General features: G+C 38.5%; 1 protein-coding gene across 2 annotated transcripts; it reads right to left on the bottom strand.

Annotated features, from left to right (window-relative positions):
- Positions 1-96: 96 nt before the first annotated feature.
- Positions 97-14,365, bottom strand: ncaldb (neurocalcin delta b). Of its 2 annotated transcripts, none has more exons than XM_029443381.1 (4): positions 14,149-14,365; positions 4,658-5,091; positions 2,814-2,919; positions 97-2,084 (listed from the first exon to the last, which is right to left on the bottom strand). In XM_029443381.1, the coding sequence occupies exons 2-4, from the start codon at positions 5,033-5,035 to the stop codon at positions 1,990-1,992; spliced, it is 579 nt and encodes a 192-aa protein (XP_029299241.1). In that variant the 5' UTR covers positions 5,036-5,091; positions 14,149-14,365; the 3' UTR covers positions 97-1,989. The 2 variants fall into 2 exon arrangements, with proteins under 2 accessions (XP_029299241.1, XP_029299242.1); XM_029443382.1 differs by having other exon boundaries at positions 4,658-5,088.
- Between the last annotated feature and the right edge of the window lie 3,788 nt (positions 14,366-18,153).

Genomic DNA, 18,153 nt, shown 5'->3' with positions numbered 1-18,153 from the left:
TAACCAACATCATCTCTTGAGTCACTCTGTTGGCATGGCAAATTATTTATTTATCACACATGTTGAATTATGACTATATATAAAAATACAATCAGCCATTTTCCCACTTTGTCTTTATTTGAATAACAAAATGGACAACCTACACAGAACACATAATGCAAGTTAACAATACAAAATCTACAAAATGATAGTGACAGTTTTTATGTTCGACAGGTAACTGTACAGTATAAATGGATACAATACTGTGTTTTTTTTCTTTTCTTCATCTATATTTGGCACTTGACCACAAGATGCTATTGAAGTGAAATGTCAGACTGACATACCTGATGATCACCTACTTGAAATGTGCAGAGAATTTATCAACTATTTATTTTTCTCCCAAAGTCATCATTCATCAACCTTTTCAGACTAAACACATATTTTGGAGTTTTCAGAATGTCAGATATAGGCAGGTGAAAATCCAGCAGAATGGAAGCAGTAAAGCTTTCAGTAAATTCTGCAAAAACAGTGAGGTTTGTTGTATGCTGCAGTTACTCGCTACTAACGTAACTGCTTTCTTCTGTTTAGTTGTGTGTCATAGTCAGAAAAATATCTCTAATTTCCATCATCACTCAAATCTTGCAATTACAATAAAACATTTGTATTTAAATTTATGGTGCACATTCAAGAGATGTAAAGTCACATTTGTACAAAACTTGAGTTTTGCAATTGTTACTGTTGCACTTTAATGATGAGTATATCATTGTTTACACAGTACTAGAAAATCTTGATAATGTGTACTGGCTTCCTGGGAAATATGATGTCAGTAGAGGGGCGGGCTTGGGATCAAACAGATCTGTAGCTATTTTCTCTCAAATGGGGAAAAAAAAACCTACACAAACTAAATGCAGCTGTGGATATTCAAAGCTTAATGCATTGAAATATGTGCGGTCCCCTCTTTTTTAACATATCTACCATAAATATGAGTAAATATACTGTACAACTTTCTTTCATATTCGTCAAGTAAATTAAAATGTTTTAAATCACATTCCAATAATTTATACGTCAAAATTGTTAAATTAATTTCTTCCATTGCAGCAAATTGCCGCAATGTGATCACAGAGAAAAAGAATATATAAGTAACATACTATATATTCATATAACATCTAACTTGTGTGTGTGTGTGTGTGTGAGAGGACACAGAACTTGGAATAAAAAGTCACTTTCAAAAGAACAGCTGGTTATAATCTGAAGTCAAAATATTCTCCTTCATTTAGAGTCAGTTTTGGTTTGATGTAACATTCCTCCAAAATATACATTGAAAAAAAAAAAAAATCAGCTTTCATCCCTTCTTAAATGTTTCTATTGTTAGTTTAAAACTGAATGTCCCAGATCTCCTGTCTACATAAGCCATACTGGAAGCTGTGAACACTTGTCATCCCAGACTCATTTACTTCATTTCTTCCAGTGTTAACATGGAGCTAGATAGCAATACTTTGTGAAAATCCTCACTCAACAACCCTAGTCAGTTAAAAGTGAACACAATGAGCATAATTCCCTTTAAATAAGGAATCATGCTTTAAAAGAATAAAAATAAACTTGGAGTCGGCTCAATGTACCGCACAAATCTGTTGGACTATCCTCGCCGACCGTCTTCTCAGACAGAGATAGCACAACTTTGATTCAGTGTTTAACAAGTCTTTGATGGAATATCAGTCCTTCGAGTTATATTTGTACCGTATGAGATCTGTGTTGTCTGCAGATTTTGATCAGGCATAGAGGCACATGTACAGTATGTGCATGTGGGCGTCTGAAAGATTATATATGCAGCAGGCTTTGGTATTTGTGGTATGTACAGTTGCATGTTGTCTGCGTGAGTGTGTGTGTGTGTGGATGTGCCTCTACAGCTCAAGTGATCAAATGTCAACCATCTCAGGTGGGTCAGCTGAGAGAGATTTTGAAAATGTGCTAAATTAATCAAAAATAGCGAAGGGGAAAGAGTCCAGTTTTCTATTGCCCAGCACTGCTGGGATCACACTGAAGCAGCCGGACGATGGAGGGGTCGTTCTTCGCTCCCTCAACAAACTCCTCAAGGGAAAGTTTACCTGAGCGAGAGACAGAGGAACACAGATTAATTGTCTTATTTATTCATTGCAGCAGATCTAAAATGATCAAAAATAAGATTAAATGAAAACAAAGGGCGAATATCTTCCCCAAGGTTTGCAGGTCTCTTACAAAATGTCTGTAGCAATAAAATAAACACAGGTATAGACTACCTATTTGCAGAAAGGCCCATTTTAGCAAGCGCTTTGTTCATTCAGCCAAAAATAGTTTTAAATAAGTAACTTCCTCTTAAAGTCCAAGAACTCCAGCCTGTAGAGCGCTAATTAATCTCTTTGTATATTCTTTTGTGAAATCCTGTATGTCTTACTTGTTTGTGCTATGTATGCACCTACAGTGGAAAATGATTTGTATTGCTCCTCCTTGAGGACAAATAATAGACTATTTATCCATCTTACTTCATTTATTTAAATGGCTCCAACTTATACTGCTAGAGTGCATCTACAGAACATGACCACTGTTAACACATAAGGTTGATTTTCTGCTTCTTTTAATTTAATTGCGTGAGTTTCGGTGTCTTGTTATCCCCTTTGGTTGTTTTTAGTTACATTTGAGTGGTTTCTCATAATGAAAAGTTGGGCTCTATTCCAATGAATCAGCCCATATTCTTCACAATGTAGTATAATTGAGATTGACAGGGCACTGAGTTTAGTTATACGCTTTCCAGCAGGACACACTGCGGCAGAGTGAAAGGCAGACAGAGGAAGGCTTACCATCTCGATTTGTGTCCATCTGCCTGAAGATTTTGTCTGTGCGTTTTTCTGGTGTGGACTCATCCTCGGGCATCTTCATCACAGAGGAAACCATCTTGTAAATAGCCTGAGGACAGGGAACAGAGAGGAGGGAATCATAATCATAAAGGTTTAAATTTGTAAAAGTAGGTATAATACAATTTAAATATTAAATATCTCAAAGAACTCTGACAATAAAAACAACAATAAAGAGTCTACAGTCTGACCACGTTTCATATCAGTTATTACAGACATAAGAACAACTGCAAGGGTGCATCAGCTGGATTGTTAAGAATGCAGTGAAATATATACACGACCCATCAAACAATGTATCACTTCTCGGAGGAAGACAGATAAAGGATTACTTTAATTTATGTTTGGCTCTGGGGCTGATTTGACAACACAGAAACGAACAGAAAGTATTAATGTCTAAAAGACGTAGTTTAGGTTTTAAAATAGATAAAAGTGAACGTATTTGCTCCATTGTTTAGGTATCTGAGATATTTATTAATATTTTACACTTTAACCTTAGAACGTGTGAAATATTCCTCATAAAGATGAAGAGTTTGTCGGACCATCAGTCCAAACAGCAATGCACAGCTGTGTACATGTGCATCACACACACACACACACACACACACACACACACACACACACACACACACACACACACACACACACACACACACACACACACACACAAAGGAGTAATCAAATGTTTGGTATTTGTAGTAGATAAAGCAATAAAGTAAGTAATATTAAATTATAATGAACATTTCTATTGATTAACTAAACGATGTATCCAGCATTAATTGGCATTAATAGAAGTCAGATTATTTTAAAGCCATGTCATTGTTATTTGTTGCTAATTTGAGAGTAAATAAAAGTTTAATTAAAAAACAAATTAGGATGATTGAATTGATTGAAAGATAATTAATCAATAAATGATTGATCAAATGACAAGAATAAATGACAGGTTACAGCTTCCTTTAGGATGTGTTGCTTTTTCTGGGTTTTATATCCAGTAAATTTACCATCTTTGGGATTTGAACTATTGGTCAGGAAAAAACAAGGAAGTTGAAGACATTACCTAGGATTCTGGGTAATTGTGATGGATATATTTTACTACTTTTAACCCATCAATTAATCCTCATCATTAGATGTAGCCTAATATTAGACTGATGGATATGTTGCCAATGTATCAAGGCATCCCTACAGACAAACACACCCGCTCATGTTACACAGACACACTATTAATAAAGAACACTGATTAGGCAATGGGATTACACATTATTCGGCACAGGAACGTGGGAAGTAACAGCCACATGTGTAAGGGATTGCTGGTGTTTGTGTGTCTAAACCATTCATCCAATAAGACGAGGAGCCTGTGTGAAGCTGCTGAGGTAGCGACAGAGGGAACCGCACAGCTGCTGGATGTAGTGCTGAGTCATGAGGAGGGCCGCTCCCTTCTAGAAATACACCACAGCCAAGTCTTATTTAGAGATGTCTGAGGGGAATAGAGGAACTGCTGGTTTCTAAAATTACACAGCGGCTGGTTTCCCTGCCATGGGCAGTCAAATGGTGCAGAACACAGAAGCAGATGGATATATGATGGAGCAGCTGGTGTGGACGGCTGAGCAAAATGTTTCTTCAATGCAGGAGTAGTTTTAGGAACATGGCGTTACCATGATGGCATGCAATGGCCACTGAAAGACTGAGGGCTATGTACAGCTAGAGAAGCAGAAAGTCTGAACGGTTAAAAGAACGAAGCATGGAGGGAAGTAAAGTTACAAAAAAAAAACTCCAGACCATAACAGTAAACCCACCGTTACAATCTCCAGCATCTCTGCCTTGCTAATGTATCCATTTCCGTCCAGATCGTACATACTGAAAGCCCACTTTAGCTTCTGGTCCAGCCGACCACGAGAGGTCACACTCAGGGCGATGATGAACTCCCTGAAGTCTATAGTCCCATCTCCATTGGCGTCAAACGTGCGGAAGACATGTTCGGCGAACTTGGAGGCGTCTCCGTAAGGGAAGAAGTTGGCGTAGATCTTCTTGAATTCGTCCATGGAGAGCGCGCCGCTCGGGCAGTCCCGCAAGAAGCCCTTGTACCACTCCATGATCTCATGCTCGGTGAAGTCTGTGTTCTCCATCAGGTCCTGCATGACGTCAGGACGGAGCTTGCTGTTCTGTTTGCCCATGGTCGCTGCTTCTGTTTAGGCTATGGGGGATGTGAGGGCAGCGGCGATTTAGACTGCTGACAGTGAGGAAGAAAGAAAGAGGGGGAGAGGGGGGGATAGAAAAAGGTTGTTAGAAATAATCTGAAATGACCTTGAGCTTTTTCCATACAAGAAAGAGAAGGGACACAGTAACCCAAACCCTGTGGGGAGTTTTGGGTTGTCAAAGTGCCCAACAAACACGAAGAGTTGTTGACTTGAGTAGAAGTTATACCAGATTAAAACTGGCGCCTAATAACCCCTGGTATTTAAAGTCCCTCCAGTATTCAGTACAAGCCGTGGATTATACAATGCTTAAGTTTATGTGTTTATCTTCATTTCATCTCTTTGTATTCGCTTCACTGTCACATGTATCACTCTGTATTTGGGTGTTTACAGACAACTTTTCTTTTGTGGTAATTTAGTTGACAGTTTATCTTATCTTAACTGCAAATAAACATTATCATAGAAACAATGACAGTACACTAGATAAAAGAAAAGCAGGGAGATAAAGTTGAGTATGCGGTCTTGTGCAGCCAGGTTCAGTCTCCCATGCACCTGCAACAGGAGGCCACCTAATGTTTTCATCGTGCACAACCACCACAGGTGCACAACTACGCCCACACTTACAGTGTTGATAACCCCAATTCATGCCAATGTGTCTGTCTGCATGCATCTGTGCAGATACACCTTCCATTTCCTGCACAAACTACAATGCAACACACACAAAGATGCTCTGTATTAATAATTAGGATAGTTAATCGACCTCATTTGGGTTTTGATGATGCTTTTGAAATAAAACCTGTAGAGAAGGATATAGTTAATGTAGTAAACCTCAAGTACGATTTGACTTGTTTTATGCTTTCCAAGCCGATAATAAACATGCATACTAAATAGAACGCGGTACTAGAAAGCAAACAGGGAGCCTTAACACTCGACCGACCGAAGACGCGGTTCATCATTTAACCCTCCAGCTAATGTGCTTAGCATTTTCCCCTGTCAGACCGCTAGCTGCTGCTGAGCTCTCCAGGCCGGAGAGAAGAGGGAAGCTGTTCCAAGCTTAGCCGAGGTTAATGACAGATAAAATCAGCAAGGTCAGGTCAGGCCAAAGCAAATTACTGTACAGGTAGCTTGTTCCAGGAAGGGAAATGAAGAAATGTTTGTGGCTTCTTTTACTTTGTTTAAAGACTTCAGCGCTTTAATATGAAAAGCGATCCAACTAATATTATTGTATGCAAACTGTAGACAGTTTACGATCCCATTTAAGCTTTTTCAACTGATCCATTAATTAATCAAGACTAAGTGGGAATATGCTCTTCCTTCCATTAACAATGAAATTAAGCGTTAATGAAAAGTGCTGCTTCAGTGACAAACTCAATAGGAGACAAGAGTCTTGGAAACACTATTCTACACAAATTGATTGAAGCAATTTTGGCGTTTTGAATTAAACTGTATGAATATGTAGTTTTGTGAGGAAGTGGTTTGCAGTTTGAATTAAATAGCCTGCATTTCCATTACTTTTGTTAACTGCTCATGCAAAGACTCAGCCTTCTTCTACCTTTATTTCACACTCGCATGTTCCATAAACAGCCAGCTATAATCCTTTAATTAACTCAGAGTAAACAATGGACTCTAGCAATGTGGCAGCAGCCTCTAATGAGTTCCCTGCTGTTACTCATATAGTTTACTTTTACTTTATCCAGCGTGGATGCTGGAGCAGCGTGAAAAGAAGATTAACACCTGTTTACACACTCATCTCTCCTGGAACAAAACACAGCAGCAGATACAGAGCGGGGGTCCTGCTCATATAAAGACTGGAAATGTGTCTTTAAATTAGACAGAAGCAAACAGTCTAGCCCTGAGAGGGGCAAGATCGGGGTTGTTTACAATACAACATTAAAACCAAAGGTATCCACTAATATGCTAGTAGGTAATTATTTTGATCATCTATTAATCCCTTGAGTAATTTTTCAAACAAAATGACCAAACATATGATGCACAACCAAAATGACTTATATCTCACATTCAAAATCTAAATGCATAAAAAGGCTGTAAAAATTCAAAAACTGCTCATTAAATTTACCCTTTATACACACACACACACACACACACACACACACACACACACACACACACACACACACACACACACACACAAGCTCCTTTCATGTCATTTATGACCGCCAAATACTCTGCAAATAGTATTTAAATTTTTTAATGGATTGTGTGGAGCGTTTCCATGGTTATAGAGGCTGCGTTGTAATGATTACTGACCAAACAATCACTCTTGTTTTTGGCAGAAAGAAAATACAATTATCACAATAATGCATTTAATTACACTTTCTGTTCAGACTGACAGCTTGTTTAATTGTTTGCTTTTAGCTGCGGCTCTAATCATACAGACTGTTTACACAAGCAGAGCCGACTAAAATGTTTCGAGGGAAGGTTAATTAGTGTTGCTCTTGCTGCCTTTACAACATATTATTATTATGTCCATTTTCACTTGTACGGAAAATGATTAATTAATGATGAAAATAACTAGTTGCAGCTCTATTGTGTGTAATGAAGCGTTTTGTCTCGCACTGAATGCTGTCATTACAACAAGGCAAGCATTTCACTTTTTTGCTGCATGTTCCCCTCTGTGGGTTTGTTTCCTCCCGCAGTACACAGACAGGCCTGCCAAATTAATATAATGTAATTTAGAACCGCAGCCAGTCGATTAACAAAAAAATACTAAATTGGCTTCTTTTTTCATAATTGATAGAAGAATGTTTTATGCAAGTTGGGGGATTTCCTTCTTTTCTCTGTTGTAAATGATATTAAACTCAATATCTTTGGGTTTTGGACTGACAAAACAAGACATTTAAAGACATCACCTTGGACTCTGAGAAACTGGGATGGACATTTTTTTTTTACTATTTTCTGACATTTTATAGACCAAACAATTAAAGGATAAATTAAATAATCAGCAGCACAAAAATTGTTAGTTGTAATTTAATTTGACCTCTCTCTCCTGGCTGAAGGTGTGTGTGTGTGTGTGTGTTTAAAAACAAGAAATGATGGGATGAGGGCTCAGACATCCACTGAACATCCCTTCGACGAGTCATCCCTAAGAACTCAGCTATTTCTGTCCCTCAGAGATCACTGCCCACAATTACCCGTTAAGACTCTTACCTGCCGCTGCTGGCGGACCTTTGATGGCACAGTTACGTAACCGAGGCTTTGAGAAGTAGACAGGTCACGAGGTTGAGCAGAGTCTCTACCTCTACCATCTCATAATGTCAAGACAAGTGCGTGAACACCAGGCACTTGTTTAAGGTCGTGAGAGCGTCCGAGAGGAGAACAGTCCTGAGAGAGTCAGTAACCTCAGCCTGTGCAGGTATAATCCAGGCTGTCACTGTCAGTTTCTAATAATGCCGACTGAACACACATGTTGAAGCGTTTAGCAGAGGACAAGATCAACCTGCTGGGCTTTGAGACAGATTTAACCAATACTACAACTAACAACCAACGACAGCAATGCTGCATGAGATTTCACTAAAGACAATATCATGACAACATCATCAGTGATGATAGATTTACTATCATGAAGAAAAAAAGCAGCAAATCCTCAAATGTGAGCTGGAACCAGTTTATCAATGATCAGAATAGTTAGCATTAATTTTCTGTTGATCAATTAATCAACTAATGGTTTCAGCTTTAATGTTTGTTCAATATAAATGGGTGCTTTTTTCGATACCTTAGTTTGGCGAATATAAACAGATTTTTAAAAATAAATATTTAATAGCAACATGTGCTAAATTGCTGACGGAATTAAAGAACTCTTCCTTTATAAAAATGTATTAGCTGGACATTTTTTCCTGAATTAATTATGCATTTGAATTAAAGCTGAAAAAGTAAAGTCAACAAAATTGTTACCTGAGATTTTTGGAAAATACATGAATTATTTAATAAGAAAAATAGCCCCAAGAAAGCCACTGGTTTCAACTTCAACAACAATTATTTTTCTTGAAAGTTTTTTTTAATCTTCTATGAAAGTAAGAGGATTATATTTGGGTTTTGGACTATTGGTTGCAGCACAAAACATGTAATATGAATAAGTCAACAGAGACATTGTGATGATTTTATGGATTTTCATGGATAATGAATCTTTAGTTGCAAGTAAACAACTCTAAAAATGTGACCCAAGTATTTGATGCTGAATCTCAGTACTCAACACTTATATTCAATGCTAGAGAACATGAATTTGTGTGTTTTATTTTAAAGAGACAATCTATTTACTGTATACTTAACTACTAGTTAAGACGACAAAATCCCACACTGTGCAGCCGATATGTTCGTACTGCAGCAGCTGAACGGTTGACTCATCCTTGCTGCTTGAATCAAAAGGCCCTCGACACGCCATTCATCCCAGGACATCTTGTTGCCCACTTATTACGTAAGAGGCAGAAGTCTCCATTTATATCCTGATGGTAAATCTAAACCCAAAGGTCCCACAGATAATCCAAGAACAGAGAGTACAAGAAAGCTTCACAACAGAGTGAGTGAAGAAGATTTGATCACAGATGGTGAGTTTATGAATGATACATTCATAATGCAATATTATCCGTCTGTGTTCAGGCTACAGCAATTATTAGACCTGCAAGATCTGACATTCACCCACAGGTCGCAATTAAATAATGTCATCTCAGCTGTGATAAATAAATAAAAACTACAACTTTACCCATCTCAGATTATAGAGGTTCAGACGACCACAAATTGGAAAAGTCCTGAGACGCAGCTGCTCAAGTCAGAGTCAAATGTGGTTTGGAACACCACACCCAGACACATGATTTTGAGGAGTGCAACATCAAAACCATTCTCTTTCTTCTCTGCTATTTAAGAGAGTAATTGATCAGCAATTCATTCAACAGCTCAGAGTTGTCCAACAACAGGTTTACAGCTGCATGTATTATAAATAATGCACACCCCGAGAAGCTGAAATCAGAGACTTTGGGGCATCTTTTGCATAAAAAAAAAAAAATGACTTAAAGTATTTAAAGTTTGTGTTAAAGTACTCTAATGCAAATCAAATAAAAGATGTTGTGTAGCTGTTTACACACAAAAACAATGTTGGCATGAGATCAACATCCGTGTAATTACAGTGCAGTTAAGTTCAGGATGACAAAAACTGACATGGCAGCAAACTTTCTACTAACACTAGTGAGACCCTACAGCACAACAAAGACTCAATTCAAGACCCTTTTTACCTCAAGCTTAAATGACATCCACCGCTGCATGTGAGCAACTGAAGACACCTACAGTATGTTGAGCACATCAAAGTCATGCGAGCGGTTATTACTAACCGACGTAATAACCAAACTAATGTAAAAAAGTAACAAATTAATACAATACAACAAGGAACTGTTATACTGTGATAGCCATTACTCTCATAAGTGTGGCACGTATGAACTACGCCCTGCCCATCTCTCTCTTTAAAACGTTTTCAGCCCGTTTGCGATCACATGTCTGGTCAGCAGCACATTTCAAACCAGCATCAAATGCTGCTGCAGGAGCAGCCATGCTCACGTTACAAGAATCATGACGAGGGCTGTTCAGTGTAGCATGCTTTAGTGGCTCCTTGAATATCTGGCTGCAACTTTATCTCCTGTGTTATTTAGTGTAAGGTCAGGACTGGTCTACTGTTGGTCCAATCTGCACCAGAGTCTGTCTAGCGAAGCTAACTTCAGTAGAGGAGTCATGGGCCGTTAGTAAAAGAAGGTTATAGCAATTTACGGCAGCAACTAATCAAAAAAGTAACAAAAGATTAGTAAAAAGTATTAGAAAGTGAGATACAATAAGAAATGTGACTATGCAACAACTAAAAGTGAAAGTAATCTTTCTGGTTTGTAGGATTTCGATGCCACCGGTCTCGTGACACAAACATCATCCAGTTTAGAGCTGAAACTGTTAGTGGATTAATCCATCGACACAAATTCATTTGCAACCACCTAGATGACTGATTTATCTTTTCAATAATGTTTCTGGCTTTCAGCTTCCCCAATGAGAGGATTTACTGCTTTTCTTTGTCATGTGATATTAAATTGATTATCTTTGAGTTTTTGGACTGATGGTTGGACAAAACAAGAACATGTCACCATAGGTTCTGAAAATTAGAGATTAGACTAAACGATTGATTGAGAAAACAATCAGAAGATTAGTCTATAATGAAATTAATCATTAGTTGCAGCCAGCTGCCTCCTCATGAGAGCAAACAATAATCAGAGTCACATCAAACTGAGGTTGAAGGTCAAATCACTCTTTAAAAACAAAAACTTTCATAGCAACAGCTCTAAAAATAGCCACAATATCCTCTTACACTTCCTTAATATGTGTGTTAATCACAATACTTCCTTCTTTACTGCCTCTGTCTTTTTAATGGACACCAGTCATGTGAATAACTGTCAATACGTCTCAAATATCTGTACTATTGAGGGTTTTGTTTTTCTGGACATGTAATTGTTTATTTCACAGCCGACTGCAACTGTGATTTTTGTTTAATACTATTTCTTTGCTTGACAATTTCTTAAACCATTTCTTCGCTTCTCTAAATACCATTCATCCTGCCAGTTTGAGAAACCCGAGCCAGCAACTTCATCATAATGCAGCACACATGAGCTCCAATTGTCAGACAGAGAGCTTCGTGCGTCAAAGCGCTGCAGAAAACCACAATCATGACAGAGAAACCATTATGAGGGAGCGAATGAGAACAAGATAAAAAAAAAGTGTCACTGACAACAACTGCAAGAAGGCAGGCAGAGCTGCAACAGACTCAGGATTGGACAAACACACACGCAGCAAATAGTCACCGATTGCACGAGGAGAGTGCTGTTCACTTTGCACTGAATATCTAAATGTGCCTCTCTCTGAAACAGCCTGTTGTAAAGACAAAGGCTACTGAGATGGAAATGTCAATCTGTCCAATGACTAAACAACTGCCGACCCCCTCTGCCAGCTATATCTGCTGCACAGCATGTGTGAAATGTGTCTTTCTATCCAAAATACTATCAGTGTGACAGGCCAGAATGTATTTCTTTATCTCAGCAAGTTCTCATCCTCAGTTTACACTCGTCCTTGCTTTTCTCCTAATCACACTCCCCGTCTGCTTTCTCAAAAAAAACAAAATAAACAGGGTCTGATTCAATTCAAAAGAACACCAACTGCTGCAGACGAGCATAAATACAGAGGAGGCTGCCAGTGTGGTCAGTATGGCCCAAAACAAACCCACGCACACGAAAATAGAACATCTGTTCAAATTTAGCGACCGTTTGTAAGAGTTCAGCATCTTGAAATGTTTGGAGAGATGCTTTTGACACCAAAGGGGCTATTATCTCGACTCCACCCTTGTGTTAGCACCTCCGCAGGTCTTAAAATTATTTTTGCTATGTTGTGTTGGCTGTCTGGAGGTGAGAGGAACAGCTAGATAGAGTTTTAATTTCCTAAAAACATATCAAAACATCTGGATGCCACAGAGCCTCAAAGATAGCAAAATGTAGGATCTGTGTGTTAGTTTTCAGTTTGCTTTGTGCGTTCTCATTTCCTTCACTTATATTTACATTTTATCCAATGAGCTTGTTCTTTTCTTCACTCAGTCACTGTAACATTTTATTTTATCCTTCTGTGTCCACTCACATCTTTGCACGCTCTGATCATTTCGTGAACACTTCACAGGGACCCCCAGAGGAAATTCAACCATGGCAGGTTCTTGTCACAAACTTGCCACATCACAAACTAACCCAGTGGCATTCAATTACTACAAGCCACCAGATAAAGGAAAAGTACATTTGCACAGGGCCTCTTGATTCTACAAGCCACTTTCAGTCTTCAGTCTTGAGCTTTTTGCCCGTCTAATGGAAACCTGAAACGAATATGGTCCACTGATGAACAATTTAATGTAGGGTTGCAACTAATGACCATTTTCATTATTGATTAATTTTTCATCTGTTTTTTGGCATTTTTACTTTGAATTACTTTAAGTTTTACACTTATTGCTTTAGCACTACTCGTTTCATAGTGCATGCATCTTTGGATTTGGGGCCACCTTTTCTGACATTTTATAGACTAAACAATCAATAAATCTACTAATGTTAGAATGACTGAAAATAATTAAATAAATTGTTGTTTATGCTCTAGTTAAAAATGTGTTTGAAATGTAAAATGTATCATTAAATATATCCTGCAAAAAAAAACAAAAAGGGAAGTTACAAATCCTCACATTTTGTAAACTGGAACCTGCAAATGTTTGATCTTGACAAAATACTTAAATAGATACATGATCAAAATCATTGTCAACTATTTGATCTGTACAGCCTTTATCTAATTACTTCTTTGACTGTTAATTTCATTCCAAATAATTGTTTTTGAATTTCTAACAGCTATTGTATACTATGTAATGCCCTGAATTACCAAGTCACCTCATTAAACTATATATATATATATATATATATATATATATATATATATATATATATATATATATATATATATATATATATATATATATATATATATATCCTTCTACCAAAGGCATTCAGTCACAGCAAAGCATTTCAATTCAAGGTAACGCACCACCAGTTCAATAATGCTACCCCCTGCCCTGCTTTAATCCACTGACTGACTGATGTGTATTTGCTGAAATGAGATACCCTACCTCACCTCACTCAGCGTTGTGGGGTGGAGGCAGGACTCCTTTTTCCACTTCCTGTCCTCACTCATTCTACAAATAAATATGGAGAGTTTATAAAGACATCAAGCACCTCTACAACAGGCTCCTCAGAGGGGTAATTTAGGAAAGAAGAAGCAGCCTCATCCGATTAGAAATCTAGTTAAAGCTTTATCCTGCTAGCATCTTGTATTGCTGCTGCGCTGCTAAGTTAGGAAGAAAATGAATAAATACTGTTGTATTATGTAGACGAATAAGAGTGCTTGTAAGAGCTCGTAAAGTTACAGTTGAAGCTGTTACTTGTTAATTCACCTCATCTGAGGTGCAAGCAACAACAACAAAAAGTAACAGGAAGCGGACAAACTACGAGGGAAGGACAACATGAGCGACAACTTACCTCACTTTTAAGTTGCTGTGGGGGGCCTGTTAAAGGTCTCTCTAATAGTCCATTACCTCGTGTCACCGGAGTAATACGTTTCAGAGACAAAGGGGGGCAACAGGTTGCAGCAGGAGCCACTCAGGAGCTGCAGTTTCCCGGCTTGCTATCAGTGCAAACTCTCGCAGGCTTGTTCCGCTGCACATACTCCGCTCAGCCGTGCAGCCTCTCGCCGTGACGTCAAGACTGCTCATCACGTGGTGCGGCGACGGCCAATAGGAAGCCGCGTTGTCCTGGCAACAAGATTAGCGTATAAAACAATTCAGTCTCAGACATAAATTCATGAATACATGGTTATCATATTAATATAAGTATTAATAATTGTGTGGTTTCAAAGAGGGATATAGTAGTAAAGTTGGCATTCTTTATAATTTGTTCTAAATATTTTAGGAATATGAAGAAATTGTAAAACTGAACAGTGAAACTGTTTTTGATTATTGGATGATAATGATGAGATTATGGTGATGATACCGCCGTGCATTTGCTGTGGAGCAGTACAGGTGTTCCCATGCAGGCACATTGGCAGCCATGCTTTGCCTAAGATGATTAGTGGAAGCTTATTCAGCCAGTGTTCCAGCGAGCATTTTCTTAATGGCCTTATAAAGTACACTGCCTGCTGAGTCAGCAAACTCCTGACCTCCCTGACATTTGCATTAAACAAATATACATAAAAGGGGAGCTTTAAATGTCTGAAAAGCATCCAGAACACATGCTTGCAGGCATCCATCTAACTTAAATAAAAATGTAATGTTGCACTTCTCTGCAATGTTGCAAAAGTCCAAATTAATGGCTATCAATGTTAAAATAATTGTATATTGAAGTCATATCTCAGCAGGGCTTGACTAATGTACCTTGAAATGTTGGTGATAAATTAGATTTAGTAATTGAGATGCATGCATGAATGCATACAACTATGGTGACACATGCAACATCAAACTCAGGTCAAGTGACAACAATATAAAAATATATCTCATCTGTGGAAGAGGTGGGTCACGTGCACATACAACCCAGTTGGGCACAAGTGCAAAGAGCATTTTTTGAAAGTTATTTCAGGGTGTCATTTTGCCTTTATTATAGACAGTAGAGAGATAACAAGGAATGAGGGGGGAGATGCAACAAAGGTCACAAGCCAGACTCAAACTGCGGATGTTGTGGTTCATGGTTGGTGTATTAACCCCGAAGTAAGATGGACAAAACAAGACATTTAAAAAATAATTTTGGACTTTGAGAATTTTAGAAGGCCATTTTCTTGACCAAACAATTATTCGATTAATCTGGAAAATAATCGTCTGATTAATCGATAATAAAAATAATCATAAACTGCAGACCTACAAATATGTAAAGACAAAAACAAATAGAGAAGCTTATGAAATGTAAAAAAAAAAAGTTTAATGATTAAACTTCAGTCTCTGATGCAGTTTCAGGGTAAGTAATTCAGAGTACTTTTTTTATTCACTCTTAACAGACGTGAGAGCTCATCATTGAGTTTAACCCTAAGGGCGAGTCCCTGAGTACTGTGGAGCGAGCACTGCAACCTCTGACTAATAGGTTTGCATAACATTGATCTGACTGGAGAGCAATCCCCAACTCTGCATTCATCCACACACACACACACACACACACACACACACACACGCACGCACACGCACACGCACACGCACACGCACATACACACACACATATACCAGTGAGGCCTGGTGCCACAGCTCAAAAGCCAAGAGGCTTTTAACTGGTGAGAGCCACCTTCTAAATCAGCAGGCCCATGGCTCTATCAGGGCTCTGTCATTAGGTAACCACGGCTTTAGGGACGAGGCTAAGTAGCTGGTGCTGGCTGGAGAAGCTACTGAGCTGCACGGTAAAGAACCAGACACTTCTTCTCACTGATTATCTGTTATCTAACCGCACAGAGTTAACCTTGTGCTGCTCTGAGCCCGCTGAGGAGTGTGGCCAAAGTTAGGTTTCGAGGTGAGCTAAGCTACCTGGCAGCCATCCTTTGGCTGATTAATGTGATCTTATTGAGGAAAGGTGTCTGAAAGTTAGAAAAAAGTTTTCCACAAGAGGTAGAAGACTGGGTCATAATGAATTTGTTGCCGTTTCTGTTACTATTCTCATTTTCAAGTTTCTACTGACACTGCAAAATTACTGATCAATATGTGAAATTCAGTGGTGAGGTATTAGCATCGAATATACTTACAATACAATAGTACAAAAAGTAAAGTGTTCATCACTTTAATGTTGCAGCTGATTAAGCAGGAACTTATCTATTGCTATATGGGTAGCTTGTGCATTTAAAACAAGTTTTTAAACGATTTTATCTTAATTTGTACTATTAATCTAAAATCTGATTCTTCAAAATAAATTGAGTTATCAACTAATTTGAGATGTAGTGGTGTAGAAATAGGCCTATAAGGTAGCAGGAAAGGAAAGTAGGCCTACCTCAAAATTGTACTTAAAGCTTAGATAGGTAACATTGGAGAAGCCAGCAAGTGTAAGCTATATTTTTAAAACAACCGAAAGCCAGCCTAATGTTGCCAACTCTTTTCCAATGACAGTAGGTAGCAGCACAAGCTCCACAAGTTGCTAAATCTAGCAAGAAAGTTGCCAAATTGGCGACACTGACAGCCTAGTACCTTCAGGCCTTTCTCCAAAGCCACTCCCCCCAAATTATCATAATGAACGTAAACAACAAACATGTCTATTGTTAGGACTCACAGCTGTCAAGCTAGCAGCTTGTGGAAGACTCAGGTGACGCGCAATCAGTGCACGGGCAGAGTGCACGCAGGTAGGTAGACAGGTAGGTAGACAGGTAGGCCGTCCGATCATGATTAGACATACTTATTACAGTCCTGTGACAGCCAAAGATGCCGTTTTTTTTTTTTTGGAAAAGCATTTGATTTATTGATTGCTGTTGGGATGTAAAGGGAATTTCAACAATTACAACAACAATGCTTCTAAAATACATCCTAGCTTTCAGTACAGTATGCGAGTACTGTTATTGTCCATCACTGATGATATTATGATCTGCTGTAAGAGCGGTTATAGATGTTTAGTGTCCCCACAAAGACAAAGCATGTGTCACTGGAGCAGGTGATCATCCAGCAGTAAAAGAGAACAAGGACGGGTCTACTGAGTCGATCTGTGCGTCATGAGCAGCAGGCTAATGCTCAGGCTGACTGGATTACCCAGCAGGTGAATTTATTCTCAACCAGAACATGCCAAAGGCTGCGTGTTGAGCTTCTTCAGAATCGTTAGGGAGACACGGGTGTGAACTCTCTTGTATTCCTGCAGGAAAACAGCACCTGTGGGAGGGGAAATCCTCTGAACTGAACTTGTGCAGGAACATCCCAGGAGGAAAAACCCTTTGGGGAAAACCAGAGTTACTGAACACATGCACATTTTTACTTGGCACAGGATCTAATAGTGGTCAGAAGAACAATGACCTGGAGATGTCTGCTAACAAGTTCAGCAGGATTTCGACATGAAGTGTTAGCACAAACAGCAAAACAGTGAAGGAAATGAAGGCACTTTTTTCACAAGACAGCACAACCATTCCCATTATATTTGTGATGCTAACAGAAAAGGCTGATGTCTGGAGAGTTTAATGAGAGTTAAATGGACAAACCCAAATATACACACATGCTAATTCAACTTCACTGTAATTACACATGCAATACTGTAAAATGGTCAAATCAGATGATCATGTCTTCATTAGACTCACACTTGTTTTACTTTGGATACTTTAAGAGTCATATGTACTATAATTATACTATTGTTAGCTATTATTTAACTTAATTAAAAGATCTCAATACTTCTCCCATCACTGTATAATGGTACCAGGGTCTAATGCTTGGAGAAATGTCAGCTTTTGATTTAAAAAGACTTGTGACCATGCAGGTTTGTAGCAACATCTGCAAAAGAAGCTAAAATGCCCCCACAAAATAAGTAAAATGCAACTTAAATTACATT

This window comes from Cottoperca gobio, chromosome 11 (assembly GCF_900634415.1).
Source record: "Cottoperca gobio chromosome 11, fCotGob3.1, whole genome shotgun sequence".
In the NCBI taxonomy this organism is placed as follows: Eukaryota; Metazoa; Chordata; class Actinopteri; order Perciformes; family Bovichtidae; genus Cottoperca; species Cottoperca gobio.
This window is presented reverse-complemented; position numbering and strand designations above follow the sequence as displayed.